The sequence below is a fragment of the Canis lupus genome, chromosome 27 (genome assembly GCF_003254725.2).
Source record: "Canis lupus dingo isolate Sandy chromosome 27, ASM325472v2, whole genome shotgun sequence".
Taxonomy (NCBI): domain Eukaryota; kingdom Metazoa; phylum Chordata; class Mammalia; order Carnivora; family Canidae; genus Canis; species Canis lupus.
Window position 1 is genome coordinate 38,497,198 of NC_064269.1, and position 21,341 is coordinate 38,518,538.

Below are 21,341 nucleotides of genomic sequence, written 5' to 3' on the forward strand. Positions count from 1 at the left end.
TGCTGAAAGCCTAACCCCATACTCTTGAGGGTTAGTCTCTGGGCCTCTGGGGCCAGTGGGGTAACATGATGCTAGCTCGTTTTTTTTGTTTGTTTTTTTTTTTTTTTTTTTTTTTTTTTTTTTTACTTCTTTGCAGAGAACTGTTTCTGAGACCTTGTAGAGGCTTGCCTGTTCCTAGAGTTCCATTCCTCCTCAGTCCAACTGAGAATTCTCCCAGTAGTTGAATGGGGAAAGCTGGTGCTTCTTACACATTTTCTGGAGGTGGGGAAAAGGAAGCCAGGTGAGAACAAAGGAGGCATGAGCCCCCAAGGGAAACCGTGGCTTCTGGCCTGACCTCCTAGAAATTTCCTTCACTCCCGTGTGGAAGGTGTTCAATTCTAATTACTGCCATCTCATCTTAAGTGAATTCTTCTTTATCTCCAGCTTCCGGAGGAGCTTTTGCAGCTTGCCTATTTATCTGATAAGTGCTAGGGAAGGCCTAGTGATCCCTGAAGCCCATGGGACAGCAGAAGCCTGAAAGTTGAACCTCCCTGCTCCTCACTGTACTTTTGTAGCCCCTTTCCACTTCCAGTATAACTTATTTTCTCTTCCTCATTTTTCCTTTTTTTTTTTCTTTTTTAATCTTTTCAAAACTCAAGTCAGTGGACTTGAGAGTTGAGGGACCCCTAGAGAGAGGTCTAAACCCACCCAAGTTTGATCATGTTTGAGTTGGTTGCCTGCAGGAATGTTCCTTAAGAAAGCCTCTTCATAACACATCCATCAGGGGTCACATTGTACACATCCTCACCACATTCCATGCACTTTTAAGTAGAGGTGAGCTTTTTTTCATGCTAAGCTTTCTTTTTGCCCCTTTACCAAGCTTGAACTCTTGGACTTCAACAAACAGGGAGCTCTTTCTCTGTGCCAGACACAGTGCTATGTTACAGAGACATAGCTGAAAGAGAGATGATCCCTGCCCTTAAGGAATAGGTGGAGACAGCTCAAAGTACAGCCTAAAAAGAGACATGTATCTAGCACTCCTTCCACCAGGCAGCACACTGTCTCCATCATACACTTTTCTAGAAAGCCTCCAAGATCTCTCCTGATTTCGCAAATCTTTATCCATTGTTCCCAACTCCCAACAGCCTCCCTTGGTTCCTCCACCCTTACTGATTGTCTCCTCTTGTGCCTAATACCTAGCAAGATGCCAGGCACCAAAGAGGAAGAGCTCAATAAATCATTGACTTCCTACCTCTGACACACCATGGTGGACTCATTCTCAGTGCCCTGTCAACCTTCTTTCTTTGAGTAGGCCAGGAAAACACTTGCTTGTCTCTCTGACTTGGGATCTTCTAACTAGTGATGTCCTGGTGGCCACTGTCTTTTATGCTATCATCATCACAACCAGACGTACGTATGGCTTGCCTACTTCCCCATGAATCTTCTCCCCAACGAAAAGAATTGGTTTTGCCATCCTACATCTCCTCCAGATTTGCTGATTGGCTTTATAATTCTCCATGCCCTCTTCCTGACCTCCTTCACTTTTAGATGAAGCATAGCTGCCACTGCCCAACCCTCTACTGCCCTCCTTTCAATTTCTCCTCCATGTGCACTCTTCAGAAAGCCTTCACAGGCCTTCAGAAAAGTCTGGAAGGAAGATCACATTTATAGGTGTTTTCTGGCTCTCTCCAATAGCACTTATTGTGATGATAGAAATATTCTATATCCACACTTTTCGTACAGTGGCCATTGGCCACGTGTGGTTACTGAACACTTGAAATGTGGCTAAGACACTGCATTTTTTAATGTTATTCAATTTTAATTAAATTTAAATAGCTACAAAAAAATAAATTTAAATAGCTACATGTGGCTACTGGCCACCATATTGGACAGCACCGCTTTAGACCTCACCATAAACTGTCTCTTCTTTTTCCACATTCTTACCTTTCTCCATCCCCTTTGTTCTTCTTTTTTTTATTTTTTTTAAGATTTTATTTATTCATTCATGAGAGACACACAGAGAGAGAGGCAGAGACACAGGCAGAGGGAGAAGCAGGCTCCGGACGTGGGACTCGATTCCGGGTCTCCAGGATCAGGCCCTGGGCTGAAGGCGGCGCTAAACCGCTGAGCCACCCGGGCTGCCCCATCCCCCGTGTTCTGCAGGTAGAATGGCAAGAGCAACTCTGGCTGCTGTGAAGGTCACGTGGGCCAGTGTTGTCCAGTACTTTACCATAGGTGCGAGTCTGTTCAGGGTTTCCAAAGTTTTACAGATTAAACAGACTCTGTGGCTGAGGCAGAGAACAGAAAGTAGAAATATAAAGTCTAGAGGAGAGGCTACCAGGAGTGCCAGCTAGATACTCATTTTGCCCAGAGGGTAAAAGCCTGCAGTAACCAAGAGAAGGCAATGACAGTGTTGCCTGAATCCTTCCCAGTGACTCCAGTCTCCAAGGTCCTGTCCTTACTTTTCACACTCTCCCTTAGCGGTTCCACATGGATTTGCCTGGTTTTCAGCGCCATTGCCAGGAGAAACCTCCAACACCAATACTCTCAAACCTCTATCTCTAGGCCTGGGACTCCTTCCCTGCTGGTCATCAATCCCTGGATCCCCTGGGACTCCTCAAACCCCACATGACCCAGATGAGATTCTCTCACTTTCTAGTTCAGGAAATGGTACTGTCCTCCACCCATTCATTCCTGCCAGGGGGTCATCCAAGACCACCTTTTCTATCCCTCCCCAGCTCCTCCACATTTGACTTTCTAAAGATTCCTTGAGTGTTCCCCTTCTCTCCAAACTCAAGCCCTGTCTCTGCTCCAGGGGTCAACTTCACTTGCTGACTTTAAATTCACGAGGGCTTTCTTTCTTATTTCCTTTTCTTTTTTTATTTGAGAAACAGAACACAAGCAGGAGGAGGGACAGAGGGAAAAGGAGAAGCAGACCCCTCGCTGAGCAGAGAGCCAGATGTGGGATGTGATCCCAGGGTCCGGGGATCATGACCTGAGATAAAGGCAGACCCTCAACCAACTGAGCCACTCAGGCGTCCCTTCATGACAGTTTTCACCCATGATTTAAGAATTTTTGTATCGGGGGATCCCTGGGTGGCGCAGCAGTTTGGCGCCTGCCTTTGGCCTGGGGCGCGATCCTGGAGACCCGGGATCGAATCCCACGTCGGGTTCCCGGTGCATGGAGCCTGCTTCTCCCTCTGCCTATGTCTCTGCCTCTCTCTCTCTCTCTCTCTGTGACTATCATAAATAAATAAATAAAAAGAATTTTTGTATCGGAACACCTGGGTGGCTCAGCAGTTGAGCATCTGCCTTCAGCTCAGGTGGTGATCGTGGGGTCCTGGGATTGAGTCCTGCATCAGGATCCCCACAGGGAGCCTACTTCTCCCTCTGCCTCTGCCTCTCTCTGTGTGTCTCTCATGAATAATTTTTTTTAATTAAAAAAAAAAAGAATTTTTGTATCTTCAGCACTTATCTCTCTACCTGGTATATTGTAGAAGCTCAAAAATGTTTCCGGAAATGCATAAGCTGACTTTCTTCCTAAAATACAAATAGACTAAAAACTAAACTAAATATAATATAAATAGACTATTGTCATTTCTCTACATAAAATTTTTTTTAAGATTTTATTTAAAAAAAAAAGATTTTATTTATTTAAAAAAAATTATTTATTTATTAGAGAGAGAGAGAGAGAGAGAGAGCACATGTGCAGGGGCAGAGGGAAAGGGAAAAGCACTCTCCTGCTGAGCAGGGAGCCCAATGCGGGGCTGGATCCCAGGTCTGTCACACAGGTAGCACAAACTTTGATCCTTAATGTCCATGTTCTACACAATGTGTTCTGCCTCTTTCTGGATGTTTTCTTGAAAAGATCAGACAATAAGAAGTTCTTAAAACTTAAAACTTCCCATTCTAATGCAGACTACTTACATTAGCATATCCACTCAAGGTGGTCTAACAACTACTATAATGTGATCAAACTGCGCATGGAATTCACTTATTTCTACATCTCCTCCTACTTGAGGTAGGTAACTGCTAAAGTAAGACTGAGTCAGTTATCCTGTGTAGCCACATCTATCTTACAGCTAGACACAATTTCGATATATTCTCAAACCCCTACTTGTATGTTCTCAGTACAGTGTGGCAGGAAGAATGATCATTTCTTATTTCAGGTGCCCAGATCAAAAAATCTGAGTCCTTCTTGACTCTTCTTCCTCACACTGCATCCATCCATCAGCACATTCTGTTAGTTCTGTCTTCAAAATATATCTACAATCTGACCACTCCTCTGCTGCTTTTTTTTTTTTTTTTTTTTAAGATTTTTAATTTACTTATTCACAAGAGATACAGAGAGAGGCAGAGACATAGGCAGAGGGAGAAGCAGGCTCTATGCAAGGAGCCGGATGCAGGACTGGATTCTGGGACTCAAGGATCACACCTTGGGCCAAAGGCAGAGGCCCAACTGCTGAGCACCCAGGCATCTCTCCTCTGCTGTTTCCAATCTACTTTAAGGCACCAGAGGGGGCCCCTGGCTGGCTCAGCGGTTGAGCACGTGCCTTTGGCTCAGGACATGATCCTGGGGTCCTGGGATTGATGGAGTCCTGCATTGGGCTCCCCACAGGGAGCCTGCTTCTCCCTCTTCCTCTGTCTCTACATCTCTGTGTCTCTTATGAAATAAAATCTTTTTTTTTTTTTTAGATGTTATTTACTCATGAGAGACACAGAGAGAGGCAGAGACAGAGGCAGAGGGATAAGCAGGCTCCCTGTGGGGAGCCCAATGCAGGACTCAATCCCAGGACCCCAGGATCACGTCCTGAGCTGAAGGCACATGCTCAACCGCTGTGCCACCAGGGCATCCCGAAATGAAATCTTAAAAAAAATATAAGTAAGGTGCCACAGGGTCTCACCTGGACTATGGCAACAGCATGCCAATAGATCTTTGTTTCTGCTGTTGTCCCCCCAATCGTCTATTCTTCATCCAACGGCCAGAATGATCCTTTTGTTGGTCTTACAAAGTCCCACGTGATCTGGCTTCCTTCTTTGTGACTTTGTCTCTTATTACTGCTCTTCCTTTCATTCACATCAGTTTAGACACATTGAACACACTAAACATACTTCTGCCTCAGGGCCTTTGTACTTATTGTTTTCTCTATCCAGAATGCTCTCACCTCAGCTTTTCTGAGCTTATTAGTTCTCCTCTTCAATGTAATCTTATCAGTGACGACTTCCCTCATCATCCTAAAAAGCAATCACCACTTCTCAACTATTTACCTATTACTCTATTCCTCTTTCTACCTTGCTTTATTTTTCTCTATGTCACTACTGTATCTCCAGAGCCAGGATTATTACCTGACACATAGTAGGCATTCAATAAATATTTGTTGAGTGGATATGGATATGAAAACAAGCTGAAAAGTTGATTTTTAAAAATCCTCAAGTCACTTTTTTAAGATTTTATTTATTTATTCATGAAAGACACAGAGAGAGAGAGACATCGGCAGAGGGAGAAGCAGGGTCCCTGCGGGGAGCTCGATGTGGAACTGGATCCCAGGACCCCAGGATCACGACCTGAGCCGAAGGCAGCATCTCAACCACTGAGCCACCCAGGTGCCCTTCAAGTCACTTTTTAATCTTACTTACCTGGTGTCCGCAGTAAAGCTCACTCTAAGGGTACCTTAGCACTAATTTTCAGGCTTTTCCTCTCTTCCCCTATACCTATGCCCATTTACATACACACATACACTCAGTCACACCCATTCACTTTGGCTCAGGCAGGAAATCCAGTCTCCCCTAACTCACACATCATTTTGCCCCTTCTTCATGCCATTCCAATATCCAACTATCCTGGGAATGCCCTAAATGTGTGACCTCACATCTAAAGAGGGTTCATCTCACCTGCACCCCGATGTTTATAGCAGCAATGTCCACAATAGCCAAACTATGGAAGGAGCCTCAGTGTCCATCGAAAGATGAATAAAGAAGATGTGGTCTACGTATACAATGGAATATTCCTCAGCCATTAGAAACGACAAATACCCACCATTTGCTTCGACATGGATGGAACTGGAGGGTATTATGCTGAGTGAAATAAGTCAATCGGAGAAGGATAAACATTATATGGTCTCATTCATTTGGGGAATATAAAAAATAGTGAAAGGGAATAAAGGGGAAAGGAGAAAAAATGAGTGGAAATATCAGAAAGGGAGACAGAACATGAAAGACTCCTAACTCTGGGAAACGAACTAGGAGTGGTGGAAGGGGAGGTGGGCAGGGGGGTGGGGGTGACTGGGTGGCGGGCACTGAGGGGGGCACTTGATGGGATGAGCACTGGGAGTTATTCTATATGTTGGCAAATTGAACACCAATAAAAAATAAATTTATAAAAAAAAAATAAAAGAGGGTTCATCTTCTGGCCCAGCTCTACTCTCACAAGGACTTTCTGACTTTGGCTCCATCAGATAGAGCAGTGAACACGTAAGAAACACATTGTTCCTCTTCCTTCCCCAAATCCTATCCTCCTTGTGTTAAACCTCACTCCTGGCAGGGCTCACTTGCCATCCTACATCTTCTCATATACGGGACACTCCAGTGACTGAGAAATTTTTGTTCTTCAGAGTTCACCGGACAAGGAAGGAAAGAAGGAAGAACGGGAGAGAGAGACAGGAAATGGAAGGGACGGAAGGCAAGAGAGAAAGGGAGACAGACACAAACTCTGGTTGTGAGGGACATAAAGGTTACTCGTAAAATTATATTCCTTCCATTTTTGGAGTGGATGGTTGACTTTGTGCTATGTCTCTGGGGACTCTGAAAATGAGCTCTTGCACTTCCTTCTTCATCCCCACCCAGTCAAGAATTTCTTTTTAACCTCAGACAAAGCCCAGGTTTGGAGCTTTCCCTTCTAGTTCGAAGCTAAGCTGTAATTTGTAAATTCTCCTAGGACAGGTAATACACTGATTTAAAATCAGGCAAAGGTAAATATGACTGGTATCTGATTCTTTGGTTTTCCAAGGAAGAGAAGAAAGGCTTCTAGGGGGCAGCCCCGGATGGCTCAGCGATTTAGCGCTGCCTTCAGCCGAGGGCGTGATCCTGGAGACCCAGAATCGAGTCCTGCATCGGGCTCCCTGCATGGAGCCTGCTTCTCCCTCTGCCTGTCTCTCTGCCTCTCTCTCTCTCTCTATGTCTATCATGAATAAATAATAAATAAAATCTTAAAAAAATAAAATAATGGTTTCTAGGTCCCTAAAAGCAGTAGGTAGACAGCACCAGGCAATGGAAAAAGAAAAAAGGAGGAGGCCAGAAGCTGAGTTTTATCTCCTACCCAATTTGGTGAAGGTTGGACATAATGGAATGAGAAGGGAGAAGCTGGAAGGTGAGGAATCACACTTAGTTGAGTCTGGGCCACAGAACTCTGAGAGAAAACCTGATCACATGTCAACTGCCTTAGAGGCAAAAGGAAAAGGGGCAGATGCAGAGTGGAATGTCCAGAGATAAAGGATCTGGAGAAAAAATTTAAAAGACTTGACTAAGTCTCTTCCCCCAGAAATATCAACGAAAAGCAAATTTTCTTTTATCCTGTCTTTATCTTTCTTTGGTTTTGCCAGCCCGGCAGCTTCCAAATTATCACTGTTCCCCTCTGTCTCCACTATTGTTTTTCCCTCACTAATAATGATCGCGTCCCAAGAAACCTGAGAAGCCCTGCTCCCGGTACCTTTTCCTGAGTCACCTGGGACCCCCGTCCTCCTTCACCCCTAGGGAAGTATTGGGAACAAGTCTTTGGCATTGTTGGGCTCCACAGAGCGCTAATATGGCTAGCAGCCAGAGTAAAGAACCAGGGAGAGCTAGAGTTTGGATGAGTCTGGTTTAAAGTCCATCGTAGACCGTCCAAATTCTCCTGACACCCTGGGGGAGGGCCCTTCTCTCCAGTTGGGCCAGATTTTATGCAAGACATTTAGTATGTCAAAGTTTCAGTCTTTGGCCCTGGCCTTCTGGGTCTGATTCCAGCTCCGCCCCTGGGTGATCCTGGTTAACGGAGCTCTGCACCCCTTCCTTCTCCCAAACTTTAGACCCTCGACCCACCTACCTGACTAGAGGCAGGAAAGATCAGAGCGGGACTGGGAGCTCCTGGGAACACAGCAGTGAGAGAAAAGCAAGGGGAGAAACCGGCATTCCACGAAACGATTTCAGAACGACAACCTTTGCCCAGGCCGACCCTGCGCGCGGAGGACCGAGGGTCCGGGAGCAGGGCCAACGGCAGCTCCCGAAGCCCCGCCGTTCCAGACCGGCCGAGGAGCGCCACCTGGCGGCCGGCCCGCCCACCCCGCATTCTCTCCCGCCCGCCGAGTTCTGGAAGCCGGAGCCAGACAGGGGCCGAGCGGTCACCTCCCCTGCGACGTCAGCCCGAGGGCCCCGCCCCTGCTTGGAACTCGCCTCCCCCCGACAGGACTGGCCGCGGCGCCTCCCCCGCGAGGCGGCTGCCCTGCCTCCCTCCCGGGCCGAACGCCGCCGGGGGAGAAAATCTGCTTAATATTCCCCCCAGGATCCGCCCCACGTCGTCGCCCGCGGGGAGCCGCCCCTCCCCCCGGCACCTGCCCCCGGGCTCTTCCTTCCCCGCAGGGAACGTGCCGCACCGCCCCGTCCCGCCCCGAGCCTCACGAGGCGGGGCGCCCCGCTCTTCCCCGCACCCCCACGGGGCGCCTCCTCCTGGCCACAGGGCCCGAGTCCAGCTGGGGATGAGGCCCCCTCCCCTAGACCCGAGGACCCCGCCGCCCGAGCGGCCCCGGCCCAGCCCGGCCCCAGCCCCAGCCCCAGCCCCTCGCTCGCCGGTGGGCGGAGCTCCGCGGGCCCGGCCCCGGGGCGGGCCGTCCCCCCGTGACGTCACTTCCGCCCGGGCCTGGCCGCGGTTCGGGCTCCGCGGGCCGTGGGGGGGTACGGAGGTGGCAGCCGTGGGAGGAGGCGGCGCGGGAGGCCGAGGAGAGCCAGCCCGGACCAATCCCGCGTCCCGGGCCGCAACCCCCGAGCCTGCAGCGCACAGAGAGGCGAGACCGGCCGGATGGGCCGCTGAGCCCGGATCGGGGACCGGTGAGGCTCGAGCGGCGCGGGCAGCCGGCGGCAGGAGCGGGCCCGCGGAGCTGCGGGTCTGGGAGCCTGGGAGGCGGGGAGGGGAGGGGGCCGGGCCTGCCGCTCCTGCTCGCCGGGCGGGGAGGCGGGGGCCGGGGGCCGGGGGCAGCGGTGGGGATAGTGAGGCCCGCCGGGGGGAGGCCCGGCTGCGGCTGGGGTGAGGAGGGGGCGAGGTGGCCGGGGTCATTGCTGGGGCGAGGGCCGGCCCCCGAGATTCGCATCCGAAGCAGTGGCGTCGGGGAAGGGGGCGTGCTTCTGGCCGGGGCTTCGGGGAGAGGCTGGCTGAGTGGGGGAGGCAGAAAACTGCGAGGCTGGGAAAAATTTTCCACAGCCCTCCTCGAGAGGTTTGAAGAGCCCTAATCTCCCTTGAGGGTGGTGTCCAACACCGCCTGGAGAAGGGGCTCACTGGAGTTTGTGGGGGTCGGTTACAGCATTTGCAAGGGACAGTGTTCTCAGAGTCCCTACACTGAGCCGGGTGTGCAAAAGCCTGGCTGCCTCCGAGTATCTGAGCCTCCACATCTTTACAGTGTGGAGCCCCCTGGAGCTAAAATCAGGATGTTCCGCTTCATGAGGGACGTGGAGCCGGAGGATCCCATGTTCCTGATGTGAGTATTCCCTCCCCCTCCTGTTCTAGAGCGCTCATCCTACTCCACTTCGGGTCTCTAAGTAGTTCAGACAGACATCTGGGTTCCCATTGCTGGCATTGGTTGGAACTAGCTGGATACTCTGCTTCAGCTCCAGCTTAGGGGAGGAAATAGGCATCTGTGCCACCTTCTCCCTTGGACTTTTCTTTTTTGTGGGGGAGGAAGGTGTTGACTGTCCCTTCTGCCATCTACACTGTATACTCACTTCCACAGGGACCCCTTTGCTATTCACCGTCAGCATATGAACCGAATGTTGTCAGGTGGCTTTGGATACAGCCCCTTCCTCAGCATCACAGATGGCAACATGCCCGGGGCCAGGCCTGCCAGCCGTAGGATGCAGGTAATGATGCCGAGACATACCCAACACCCAAGGAAATGCTGGAGGGTGGCTAATAAAGTCCTTGATTTCTCTTGCACTTCAGCCAACTTAGCAAGTGGAATGATCATTTTTAGGAGTTGGGGAAGGGGTCTGGCAAAAGGGCTTTGTGATCCCCTTTTGAGAGGAGGATGGAAGAAAAAAAAAAAAGCTGAGACCATGCACTTGGTTTGGGACTGTAGTGACATAGGACGTGGTCTTTAATTTGTTCTTTATGTTTTCCTGTAGGCTGGGGCTGTCTCCCCCTTTGGGATGCTGGGAATGGTGAGTCCTAATGTCCTCGTGTCCTTCCATTCTCAGACACACTCTATATCCTTAGATGTTATTTCCAAATGTGGCTCTCTGGAACAGCCTTATGGGTAACCCTAAAATCTTTTTATAGTGTTCATAAAGCTCTGGGTCTGTTGTGTGCTGAGTTCTGTGGGTTAAAGATGCTAACTTACTGATTCCTCCATTCTAAGAGCCACACCTATTAGGAAAATGTAATTGCCTAGCAAAGTTTGTCGTTCTGAGGATGGAGATGGAGTCGAAGGGCCAACCGAGATGGCTTTTAGAAGTTTGCTGTTGCTGTTTTTATGGTTTTATGCCCAACCCTTTTGTGGGTTAGAATCTATTTACTTGGGTGTGCTTCCTAAAGATAGGAGGAAATAGGACAGTTGGGAGAAAGCAGATTGGATCAGAGAAGCTGTAGAGACTGAGGAGGAAGGCAGCATGCGCAGGGAGGGAGATGTGAAGGGGAACACCCCCTGTTCTGGTCGCGCTGAGGAAGAGACAGAGCAGTGGCTCCATGTGAAGAAGAGAAAGGGAATGTGTAGCCACGTGTCTGTCTAGCGGGTACCTAAAGATAATCTGAGTTCTGACTGTGCTTTCCTGACTCTGTTTTCCATCTCTTTGCTGCAGTCGGGTGGCTTCATGGACATGTTTGGAATGATGAATGACATGATTGGGAACATGGTGAGGCTCTTACCCCATATGCTTTTGTACTCTTGTTCTCGGTGATAGCTGGCAACACCTTGAGTCCTTTGAGGCAGGAACAGGGAAGAGTGTGCTGGTGAAGGAAGGGCTGGAGCTAGATAAAGTCATGGAGCCCGGAGAGCACTGGGTTCCCTTATCTGCTCTCATGCCTGAGTATGAAGCAGCAGCAGCAGTCTCATGAAGTGTGCAATTAAGGCTCCGTCTTATTTATTGTTGGGCTCCAAGGAATTTGGGGGTTACTGATGAGTCCTGACATTTTCTTGGCTCCCCCGTGCTGTGAGAAGACAGGGACAAGAACAGGCAGCTGAAGTGTGGTGTGGGATTCCTTCTCCAGAGGGACCGTTCAGTCCTGTGGTACCTTTTCCTCCTCAGGAACATATGACAGCAGGAGGCAATTGCCAGACCTTTTCATCCTCCACTGTCATCTCCTACTCCAATACGGGTGATGGCGCCCCCAAGGTCTACCAGGAGACATCAGAGATGCGCTCGGCACCAGGCGGGGTGAGTTGGGCAGCTTCTCACCTCCCAGAGAAGGCAGCACTGAAGGCTGCAGGCAGCAGCCCTGCCTTCCTTTCTCAGGACTGGGCTGGGGGTGGTTTGCTGTCCTGGTGTGGTGTGGCCAGGGCTTCGGAAGGGGTGGCTGAGGGCTGTGTTCTCCCCCATCCCAGATCCGGGAGACTCGGAGGACCGTGCGGGACTCAGACAGTGGGCTAGAGCAGATGTCCATTGGGCACCACATCCGAGACCGGGCCCACATCCTCCAGCGCTCCCGAAACCACCGCACGGGGGACCAGGAGGAGCGGCAGGATTATATCAACCTGGATGAGAGTGAGCCTCCTTCCTGCACATCACCCTTCTGACCTCTGGACCAGTAGCCACTGGTCCAGTTCCTGTGAGCTAGGAGATAAAAACTTTTGTTCCCTACCTCTGTAGATATTTCTTGGCAAAGTTATTGGGGGGGGCCCACTTCTTACCTCACTTGAGCCTTGTCATCTTCAGGGGCTAAGTCAGATGCTGGCAGGGTCAGTTCTTTCCTTTCTCCTCCCCCTTTTTTTTCCAAGTCAACAAATATTCATCAAATACTTGATAAATGTGTACATGGGACTATGCTCCTTAACTTAATAATATCCCCTTCCTGATATCCTTCTTCAGTAGCCCTATCTTGGGCTTGTTGGTGGCTTCCATATTAGGATAGCTATGGGCTCTCAGCTAGCAGAACCATATTGAACCCTGAGTTAGGGAGAAAAGAAATTTTTCTTTATGCTGCTCCCCCTCAACATATCCCCCCCACAACATAACACTTTCAGCCTTTGCCCTGTTTCTTCACCTGAGAAGGCCATGGCTCACTCTTGGCACTTGATTCCAGAAGCCAGCCTGTGCGTTTAGTAAGTGTCACGCCTGGTCTCTGTGCTCCTCAGGTGAAGCCGCAGCATTCGATGATGAATGGCGGAGGGAGACATCCCGATTCCGGCAGCAGCGCCCCCTGGAATTTCGGAGGCATGAGGCTTCAGGTGGTGGGGGACGAAGGGCTGAGGGGCCGCCCCGCCTGGCTATCCAGGGCCCCGAGGATTCCCCCTCCCGACAGTCCCGCCGCTATGACTGGTGAGGGCCCTAGGCCTTCAGCCTCTCCTGTAAGTACCGAGGGGGAGACTTGTAAGGTGTAGAGCACGGAAGGGGGTGGAGGAGCCGACCTGTGCACCTTCCTCTGCAGGGAGGTGTTGCCTTTAGTGGTACAAGTTTTCACTGGTGTGGAAAGAAGAATGCTCTCGCTGGAACAGGGGATTAAACCCAACTCCCGGCTTTTGTCTTTGTTTTGACTTGTGCTCTTCTCTCTTCCTCTTCCAGGTACAGGCTGAGAGGCTGAAGAATCATCCCCTGAAATAACATTTTCCTTTCCAACTCCCACTCCCAGTTTAATATTAAATTAACAGGCAAGCTGGCCCCCACCTCTCCCTGGGGGTCTCAGGGAGGACCTTTCATTGCCCCGTTTACCTACTTTCTCCTTCTTTAATCCCCTACCACGATGACTCCATTTCTCCTGTGTCTGCTAACTTGATTTTTCATTCTGCTGCTCCATCTTTGAATCTCCTTACCTGCCCCATTCTACCCTTGCCATGCATTGGAGGGGCTTTGGGGGTGAGCTCTGGGTTTAGGGGCTTACTCCATCCTTCACCCACCCTGGATCTTTGCCCACCTCCACCTCAGATCCCCTGCTGCAGGGTCCATAGCCCTCATCTAGGGCTGTGTGGAGGGAGAGGACTGGCTCCCCACCCTTCCTCCCTACCCACCCCCTGCACATCACAGAAATCTTCCCCACACCCTTCTCTGCCTTTATTTTTTGATTCGTGCAACTTGTAACTAGGTGTTTATGGAATAAAGGAGAATGGAAAAAAGACCAAGTGGGATTCTTGTTTTACTTTTGATCTTTACCCTGTTCGGTTTTACCTCGCCTGCTGTCCCCCAGGCCCCTTCTTACATTCCCTCTGTCTCCATGTGTGGCCTTCCTAACTTGAGCTCAAGCCCAGTACCTCCGTGGTAATGACAGTGGGACTGCCGGAGCCCCAGCAGAAGAGAAACAGTGGCAGCACTCATCTGCACTAGGCTGGCGGGGGGCAGGGGGTAGGGAACACTAGCAGCTGCCTTGCTGGCTGTCTCCCCTGCTTTTGCTACACCTCACACGTCTGGGGGGAACGTAGAGCATATCTCAGAGGCATCTGAGGAATTTGTTGCCCCTTGCCCCCTGGGGTGAGTGTCTCCCCTGGACTATGGGTGGGAACACTTGTACTGAGCAGGAAGGCACAGGCCTTCAAGGGGAACGCACCCCCAGTTCAGCAATGTTCTTCCACCCTCAGTGGTTGAGAATTTGAGCCCAGGGAAGGAGACCAGAGAAGAAAACTAATCTGGAACTGGAGTGGTACTGGAAGGGCATGAGGTGCTCAAATTTCTCAAGGTGTTCACTCTTGCTTGACCTGGCTCAGCCAAATGGGGTCACCCTGTTCTTCCTGGGAACTTATTTAATGATGGCAGATGCTTATAAAGAGTGGTGATGGTTTCTTCTTTATGAAAATCTTCAGTTCCTTGCAGTTTGTGGTAAATCGAAGTCAAAAAACAAAGTAATGGGTGCCTGGCTGGCCCAGTCAGTAGAGCACACAACCCTCAATCCTGGGGTTGTGAGGTCAGGCCCCATGTGGGACGTAGATCTTTATTAAAAAATAACATACACAAAAAATAACTCCTCTCAAGGAAGGGGGGATCTTTCCCATGTCCTCTGTGAACAGATTCCAGAGATCTGTCTAGTTGCTGAATGAGTAGAGGGATGAAGTTGAGTTTAACAGCCAGGTGCTGACTCTATTTTAGGGCAGGTGCCAAATCTCATTAAATAGGCCTGGTGAAGATGCATGACCAGGGTTAAGGGAACCCACCGAGTGGCTAAGAGAATCCAGGAATCTCAGAAGTCAAATAGGCACAGATTTCCCTCTCTCCAAAAGCAGAGCATTCCTGCAAAATCTTTTACAAGCTGAAATGGCAGAAGGTGAACCAATTGCCATTAACTTACATGGAAAAGCTCTCAAGCGTTCCCAGACTCCAAATAGAACCTCTTGGATTTTCCTGAAACCATCTTGCTAAGGGACGCACAAACTAGAGCTCACAGACAGTTCCAAAGTTCGGTTTGATGGAGAGAAGCTGCATAGAGCTCGGGGAAGGAGCTTGGTGGTGCCACCCTTGCGGTGTGTGTCGCCTCTATAACCTGCAAAACAAATGCTGATAGCTATTTTCACCTGTCTCGTAAAAGCAAAAATCTCTTTGTATCTCTCTGTGTTGGCCAAAACTGGTATTAACGTTGGTGTTTTGTAAATGTGAAGTGGCGTAACATGAACTTTTGAAGAGTTGGGTGGGGTGCCTATATAGATAATTCATCTCCACCTGTGTTGTTGAACTGTAAATGATGGGACTCTGAGCACAGCTCCCCTCAGTTTCAAGTGTCCCCTGGGCTCTGTTCAAATAGACTCATATTTCCTTCCTCTGGGAGTGGATCTTCAGAGGAGCCCACAGGAGAGAGAGCACAAGACTTGTATAAAAGATGCCCAGAGGCTGAGTCCTTGGCTCTGTCATCAACTATAGCCAAGTGGTCTTGGGCAGGTCATTCACTTCCCTGGACCTCAGCTTTGAAGTGTCTTACCAGCCATAAAATCTAAGGCTACAGTTCACACCCCAACTTGCCAACCTGGATTTCAATCATAGTGCCCACACTGGCGGGTATGGTTCTGAGTGGGGGCCGGAGCAGGGCAAGGGTTGCCCTGATTTCAATCTAGGTGAGTCAACCTAGTGTTGCATAAGATCTCCCATGCAGGTCCTGGCTTTCAGACACATGAACTAATTCTCACCCCTACTCCCTGCTCTTGGGTGAGGACCACCCTTCAACCCAGCACTCCTTCCTAGGGCCTGTGACTAGTTGTGAGCAGCGAGATGTTGTGGGCAATTAGTTAGCAGCAGCCACCGAGTAAGGAGCTCAGGAACCAGCCCCTTGGCATGTACTGACCTGTCTGCCAGGTCAGTAGGGTGAGGGCCAGAAGATAGAGATAGAAAAGGAACTCTCAGGAAGAAAGCTGACATTTTATTTCTGGTCACCTCTCCAACTGGGCTGGCCTCATTCACAATAGCCATCCCCTCAAGCCTTTGGCCTGACGTCCAGAGGACATGTCAGACTCATTATTTCCCCCATGGCTGATAGTTGGTGGGAGACTGAATTACCTAGAGGAGTGAAATGATGACTACAGCCTGCCATAAGCAAGACCTGCTCCACCGCTTAGCTACGATTGGGAAAGATTCTTAATCTTTCAACATCAGTCTCCCATTTTGTAAAATGGAACTTTCTAGGCGCTGATGGCAGTGGGGACATGGGTCCATACTTTGGAACGATGAGAAATCCGTGAGCACAGAGAAAGCATGTGACACAGTACATGAGATATAAATGACTGATTTCTCCCTGATTATTGTCTTGCTCCTTCAGTGTTCTCTGGTGGTCCTTCTCTCTGGACTCCATCCTTGGGGGTCCTAGAATACTTCCAGACATAACTTGGAAATCATCATCCTGGCCTCCAGCCCTCTGTTCTCCCAGCTACCAGTTATTATCTTTCACACTTTTCATGCCTCGGCTTTAGAGACTTAACAAGTTGAAACAAATGTTTTGTAAGAAACGTTTGGTTCAGAGTTTTGGGCCACTCTTGCAAGCCCTGCTTGCAGTTTGGGATGTTTTCCTTCCTATGATAACCAAGAGCCTTGAGTCCTACTAACACCTTTTACCTGATGCCCCCTTTCTCCACCATTCTGCAATCCGATACCCAGCTCACAAACTGGTTACCCAGAGAACCAGGAGTTGATCCATAATAAAAACCCAGTATTCGAGTCTCCCAACCCACATATTCCCAGTCCACTTAAATACTCCACATATCTGCCCTGCCATGATGCTCCCAGTCCTGGGCACAGGTCGTTGTGAGGGCTGAGGGAGCAGCAGGGACCAAGGACTCTTCTTCCAGACCATTCCAGTTGGGATAGGAATAAGAAAAAAAAGTAGCCTCTACCTCTCTACCTCTTAGATATCACCGGGGACCTCAGATAGGAGCAGTGGATCCAGGCAAGGTTGTGCTAGAAGCTGGGGAGGTGAAAATGGGGACAGTTAGGCATAGGAAATGCTAAGAGACAAGAGAAAAAACTGGGGACTGTGGGCAGGGGGGGAGGGTAGGTGGTTCTCCTAAGCAGCCTCCCCACTAGCCTCTGTCCCTGGGGAGAGCCTACGGAAGGCACGGAGCTGGCATGGTGTGGGGCCCGGGATGCAGGAGGCCGGCAGAGCTGCTGTGGAAGGTGGGCAGAGTGCCGACAGCTCCGAGCCTCCTATCCTCAATGTCCACCCTTAAATGGTAACTCCAGGGGCACCTGGGTGGCTCAGTGGTTGAGCGTCTGCCTTCAGCTCAGGTTGTGATCCTAGGGTCCCGGGATCGAGTCCCATATTGGGCTCCCCACGGGGAGCCTGCTTCTCCCTCTGCATGTGTCTCTGCCTTCCTCTCTGTCTCTCTCATGAATAAATAAAATCTCTAAATAAAATAAAATAAAATAAAATAAACGGTCTCCAGGGAGACCAGGACAAGCAGGTGATACTTCTCTCTCTCAGCCCTAGACTGTCCCTGGGATGAGACAAGCTAAGTTAGTACTCAGAGTTCTTTGCCCTTTTTCTGCCTTTTATGATTCTTTTCTTCCCTGAGGACCTTATTTTTTGCATAGGAATAGGGTGCTGGCCCAAGTTTTTCTCAGCATCCATCCCATCCTCTTCATCTGCTGTCACCTGCCACCTGACAGCTTGCAGGTTCTGGACAATCATCTCTAAGACGTAAGTGTTCTCCAGCCAAGAGGCCAACCATGTGTCTGAAGGGTGGGGCCTAGGACATTGGGACACATGAAATGAGGATAAGAGAGAGGGCGTGGGAAAGGGTCGTAGATATCGCATTGAGTCTCTAAAAGGGAGAAGCAGAAATACACTTAGGAAAGGTCAAGGTCACACTGAGGTGGGAAGTGGTTTGATGGCAAGGTTCTTAGAAAACTACTGGTGAGCTTAGTTAAGATATACTGGATTTGTGTGGGTCAGGGGCAGGGAACATGCCAGGCAAGGACAGACACTGATTCCCAATTCAGATAGACCCTTAGTTTAAGCCACCCCAGTATATGATATAAATAACATCTCTAGGGTTAGATCACCTTCCCTGCACCTTCCCAAATGTGGCAGTAGATGGGCATCACCACTCCAGACTTACTAAAGCAGAATCTCGAGGTTAAAGAGGATTCCAACGCAGCTTAGCAACAATTACACATATCCAAACCCCCTTGCGTCATTGCTTAAGAAACAGAGGTGACTTGTTGAACATCATCAGGCAGCTAGCTACCTAGCAGCACTGCAAGAGCCAGGACTCAAAATCTAGATTGACACAAATGATACCAATGTGCTATAAAGAAAGATTCACCATGGGAGTCCTTTCAAAGTTTTAATTCATATTAAAATTTACTCCAGTAATAACATCATATTTAAAATGATGAATGCCAGCAGCCCAGAACATGTTTTTTTAATCTTGTATTTTTTAAACATATAATAAAATTGCTGTGTATGTGTGTGTGTACAGTTCTGTGTTAACACACGCAGATTGGTGTAAGCACCGCCATCAGGATCAAAACAGTTCCATCACCCTGAACACCCTCCTGCTGCTCCTTTGTAGTCACACCCTTCCTCTAATCCTAACCCTTGACAACCACTGATTTGTTCTCCATTGCTGTAACTCTGCCGTTTCAAGAATGTCATATAATGAAATCATATATGAAAGTAGCTCTTTCACTCAGTATAATGCCTTTGAGATTCACTCATGTTGTTTGTTGCATTTTTTTAAAAAATTTTATTTATTTATTCATAGAGACAGAGAGAGAGAGAGAGACAGAGACACAGGCAGAGGGAGAAGCAGGCATCATACAGAGAGCCCGACGCGGGACTAGATCCCAGGTCTCCAGGATCACGCCCTGGGCTGCAGGCGGCGCTAAACCGCTGCGCCACCGGGGCTGCCCTGTTTGTTGCATGTTATTCATAATTTACTCCTTTTTATTGCAGAGTAGTATTCTGTGTGGGGTTGTTTTTGTTTTTAAAGATTTTATTTATTTATTCATGAGACACACAGAGAGAGGCAGAGACACAGGCAGAGGGAGAAGCAGGATCCCTGCGGGGAGCCTGATGTGGGACTCAATCCTGGACCCCGGGATCACGCCCTGAGCCCAAGGTAGACGCTCAACTGCTGAGCCACCCAGGCGTCCCTCTGTGTGTTTATAGTCTGTTTATCCATTCACCCGTCTGAGGATATTCTAGTTTCCAGTTTGGGGCAATTATGAACAGAGTTGCTATAAACATTTGTGTACAGGCTTTTGTGTGAATGTGTTTTAACTTCTTTAGGAATGAAATGGAGTGGGATTGCTAGGTCATATGGTAAGTGTATATTTAGATTTACAAGAAAATGCCAAACTTTTCCAGGGCAGTTACACCATTTTTCATTCTCACCAGCAATGTAAGAGAGTCCTGGCTGCTTTTTGCATCCTTGCCAGCAGTTAGTATTGTCAGTTTTTATTTTATTTTACCCATTCTATTAAGTGCGTAGGTGTTCTTCTATTTATTCTAATAGATACCTTGTCATGGTTTTAATTTGTATTTCCCTAGTGACTAATGATGTTGAACATCTCTTCATGTGCTTATTTGCCATCATTATAGCTTCTTTGATGAAGTGTCTGTAAGTCTTCCTGCCATTTTTCAAAACTGGGCTGTTTATTTCCTTACAGTTGAGTTTGGAGCATTCTTTTTTTTTTTTAAGATTTTATTTATTTATTCATGAGAGAGACAGAGAGAGAGAGAGAGAGAGAGAGAGGCAGACACACAAGCAGAGGGAGAAGCAAGCTCCATGCAGGGAGCCCGATGTGGGACTCGATCCCGGGACTCCAGGATCACGCCCTGGGACAAAGGCAGGTGCCAAACTGCTGAGCCACCCAGGGATCCCCAAGAGTGTTCTTTACATATTCTGGTTAGAAGTCCTTTGCTAATAGGATTTGCAAACAATTCTCTCCCATTCTGTAGCTTGTCTTTTCCTCCTCTTGACATCTTTTTCTTTTTTTTTTACCTCAAAAATTTTTTTTCAGATTTTATCTACTTATTCATAAGAGATACAGAGAGAGAGGCAGAGACAGGCAGAGGGAGAAGCAGACTCCTTGTGGGGAGCCCAATACAGGACTCGATCCCAGGACCTGAGCCAAAGGCAGACACTCAACCACTGAGCTACCCAGGTGTCCCGACATCTTCTTTTTCAAAGCAAAAGTTGCAATTAAGATGAAGTCCAACTTACCATCATTTTCTTTTGTATCATATTTTGGGTGTCATTGGGATGCCTGGGTGGCTCAGCGGTTGAACATCTGCTTTGGCTCAGGGTGTGATCCCGGGGTCCAAGAATCGAGTCCCGCATCAGGCTCCCTGTGAGGAGCCTGCTTCTCCCTCTGCCTATGTCTCCATCTCTCTCTGTGTGTCTCTCATGAATAAATAAATAAAATCTTTAAAAAATATGTTTTGGGTATCATATCTAAGAACATTTTGCCTAACTCTGGGTAACTAAAAGATTTTCTCCTATGTTATTTCTTAAAAGCTTTATAGTTCTGCACTTGATATTTACTTCTTTCTTTTTCTTGGGTGAGTTTTAGTAGCTTATGGCTTTCAAGGTGTTGGTCCATTTTATCTAAATTGTTGAATTTATATGTGTAGGATTATTTGTCATATTCCCTTACTAACCTTTTAATGTCTGTGGGGGCAGTTTAGTGATATCCTGATATAGGTATTTTTATTTTATTCCTGATATAGGTATTTCTTGTTGTCTTTTTAAAAATTTTTTAAAAATATTTTATTTTTAAGTACTCTCTACATCCAATGGGAGTCTCAAACTCACAATTCTGAGATCAAGAGTTGCATGCTATTAAAAAGAAAAAAAAGTCATATGCTCTACCACCTGAGCCAGCCAGGCGTCTTTTTTTTTTAATTAAAAATTTTTTGGGGTCAGTATGGCTAGAGGTTTATCAGTTTTATTGATCATTTCAAACAATTGACTTTGGGTTTCATTAATTTTTTTCTATTTTCAATTTCATTAATTTCTTTTTTAAAAAATATTCTTTTATTTTTAAGTGATTTCTACACCTAGCATGGGCCTCAATCTCACAACTTCAAGATCAAGAGTTGTATATTCTACCGACTGAGCCAGCTAGGCACCTCTAAATTTCACTAATTCCTGGAAAGCCTGGGTAGCTCAGCAATTGGGTGTCTGCTTTTGGTTCAGGGCATGACCTCAGGATCCGGGATCAAGTCCCATATCCAGCTCCCTGCATGAAGCCTGCTCCTCCCTCTGCCTGTGTCTCTGCCTCTCTGTCTCTCTCATGAATAAATAAAGTCTTTTTAAAAGATGAATTTCACAGGGATCCCTGGGTGGCGCAGAGGTTTGGCGCCTGCCTTTGGCCCAGGGCGCGATCCTGGAGACCTGGGATCGAGTCCCACGTCGGGCTCCTGGTGCATGGAGCCTGCTTCTCCCTCTGCCTGCGTCTCTGCCTATCTCTCTCTTCTCTGTGCATTCTCATGAATAAATAAAAATCTTAAAAAATAAATAAATAAATTTCACTAATTCCTGCTCTTATGTTTTCCT

General features: G+C 48.3%; 2 protein-coding genes across 2 annotated transcripts in view; one reads left to right on the forward strand and one right to left on the reverse strand.

Moving 5' to 3' along the window:
• CD4 (CD4 molecule) overlaps nt 1-21,341 on the reverse strand; it is a 97,287-nt gene that overhangs the window by 72,780 nt on the left and 3,166 nt on the right. The window lies entirely within an intron of this gene.
• On the forward strand, nt 8,914-13,483 carry MLF2 (myeloid leukemia factor 2). The gene is made up of 9 exons (XM_025471932.3): nt 8,914-9,054; nt 9,621-9,698; nt 9,951-10,077; nt 10,342-10,377; nt 11,014-11,067; nt 11,461-11,589; nt 11,757-11,916; nt 12,507-12,719; nt 12,934-13,483. Exons 2-8 carry the CDS (start codon nt 9,649-9,651, stop codon nt 12,692-12,694), a joined length of 744 nt encoding a protein of 247 aa, XP_025327717.1. The 5' UTR covers nt 8,914-9,054; nt 9,621-9,648; the 3' UTR covers nt 12,695-12,719; nt 12,934-13,483.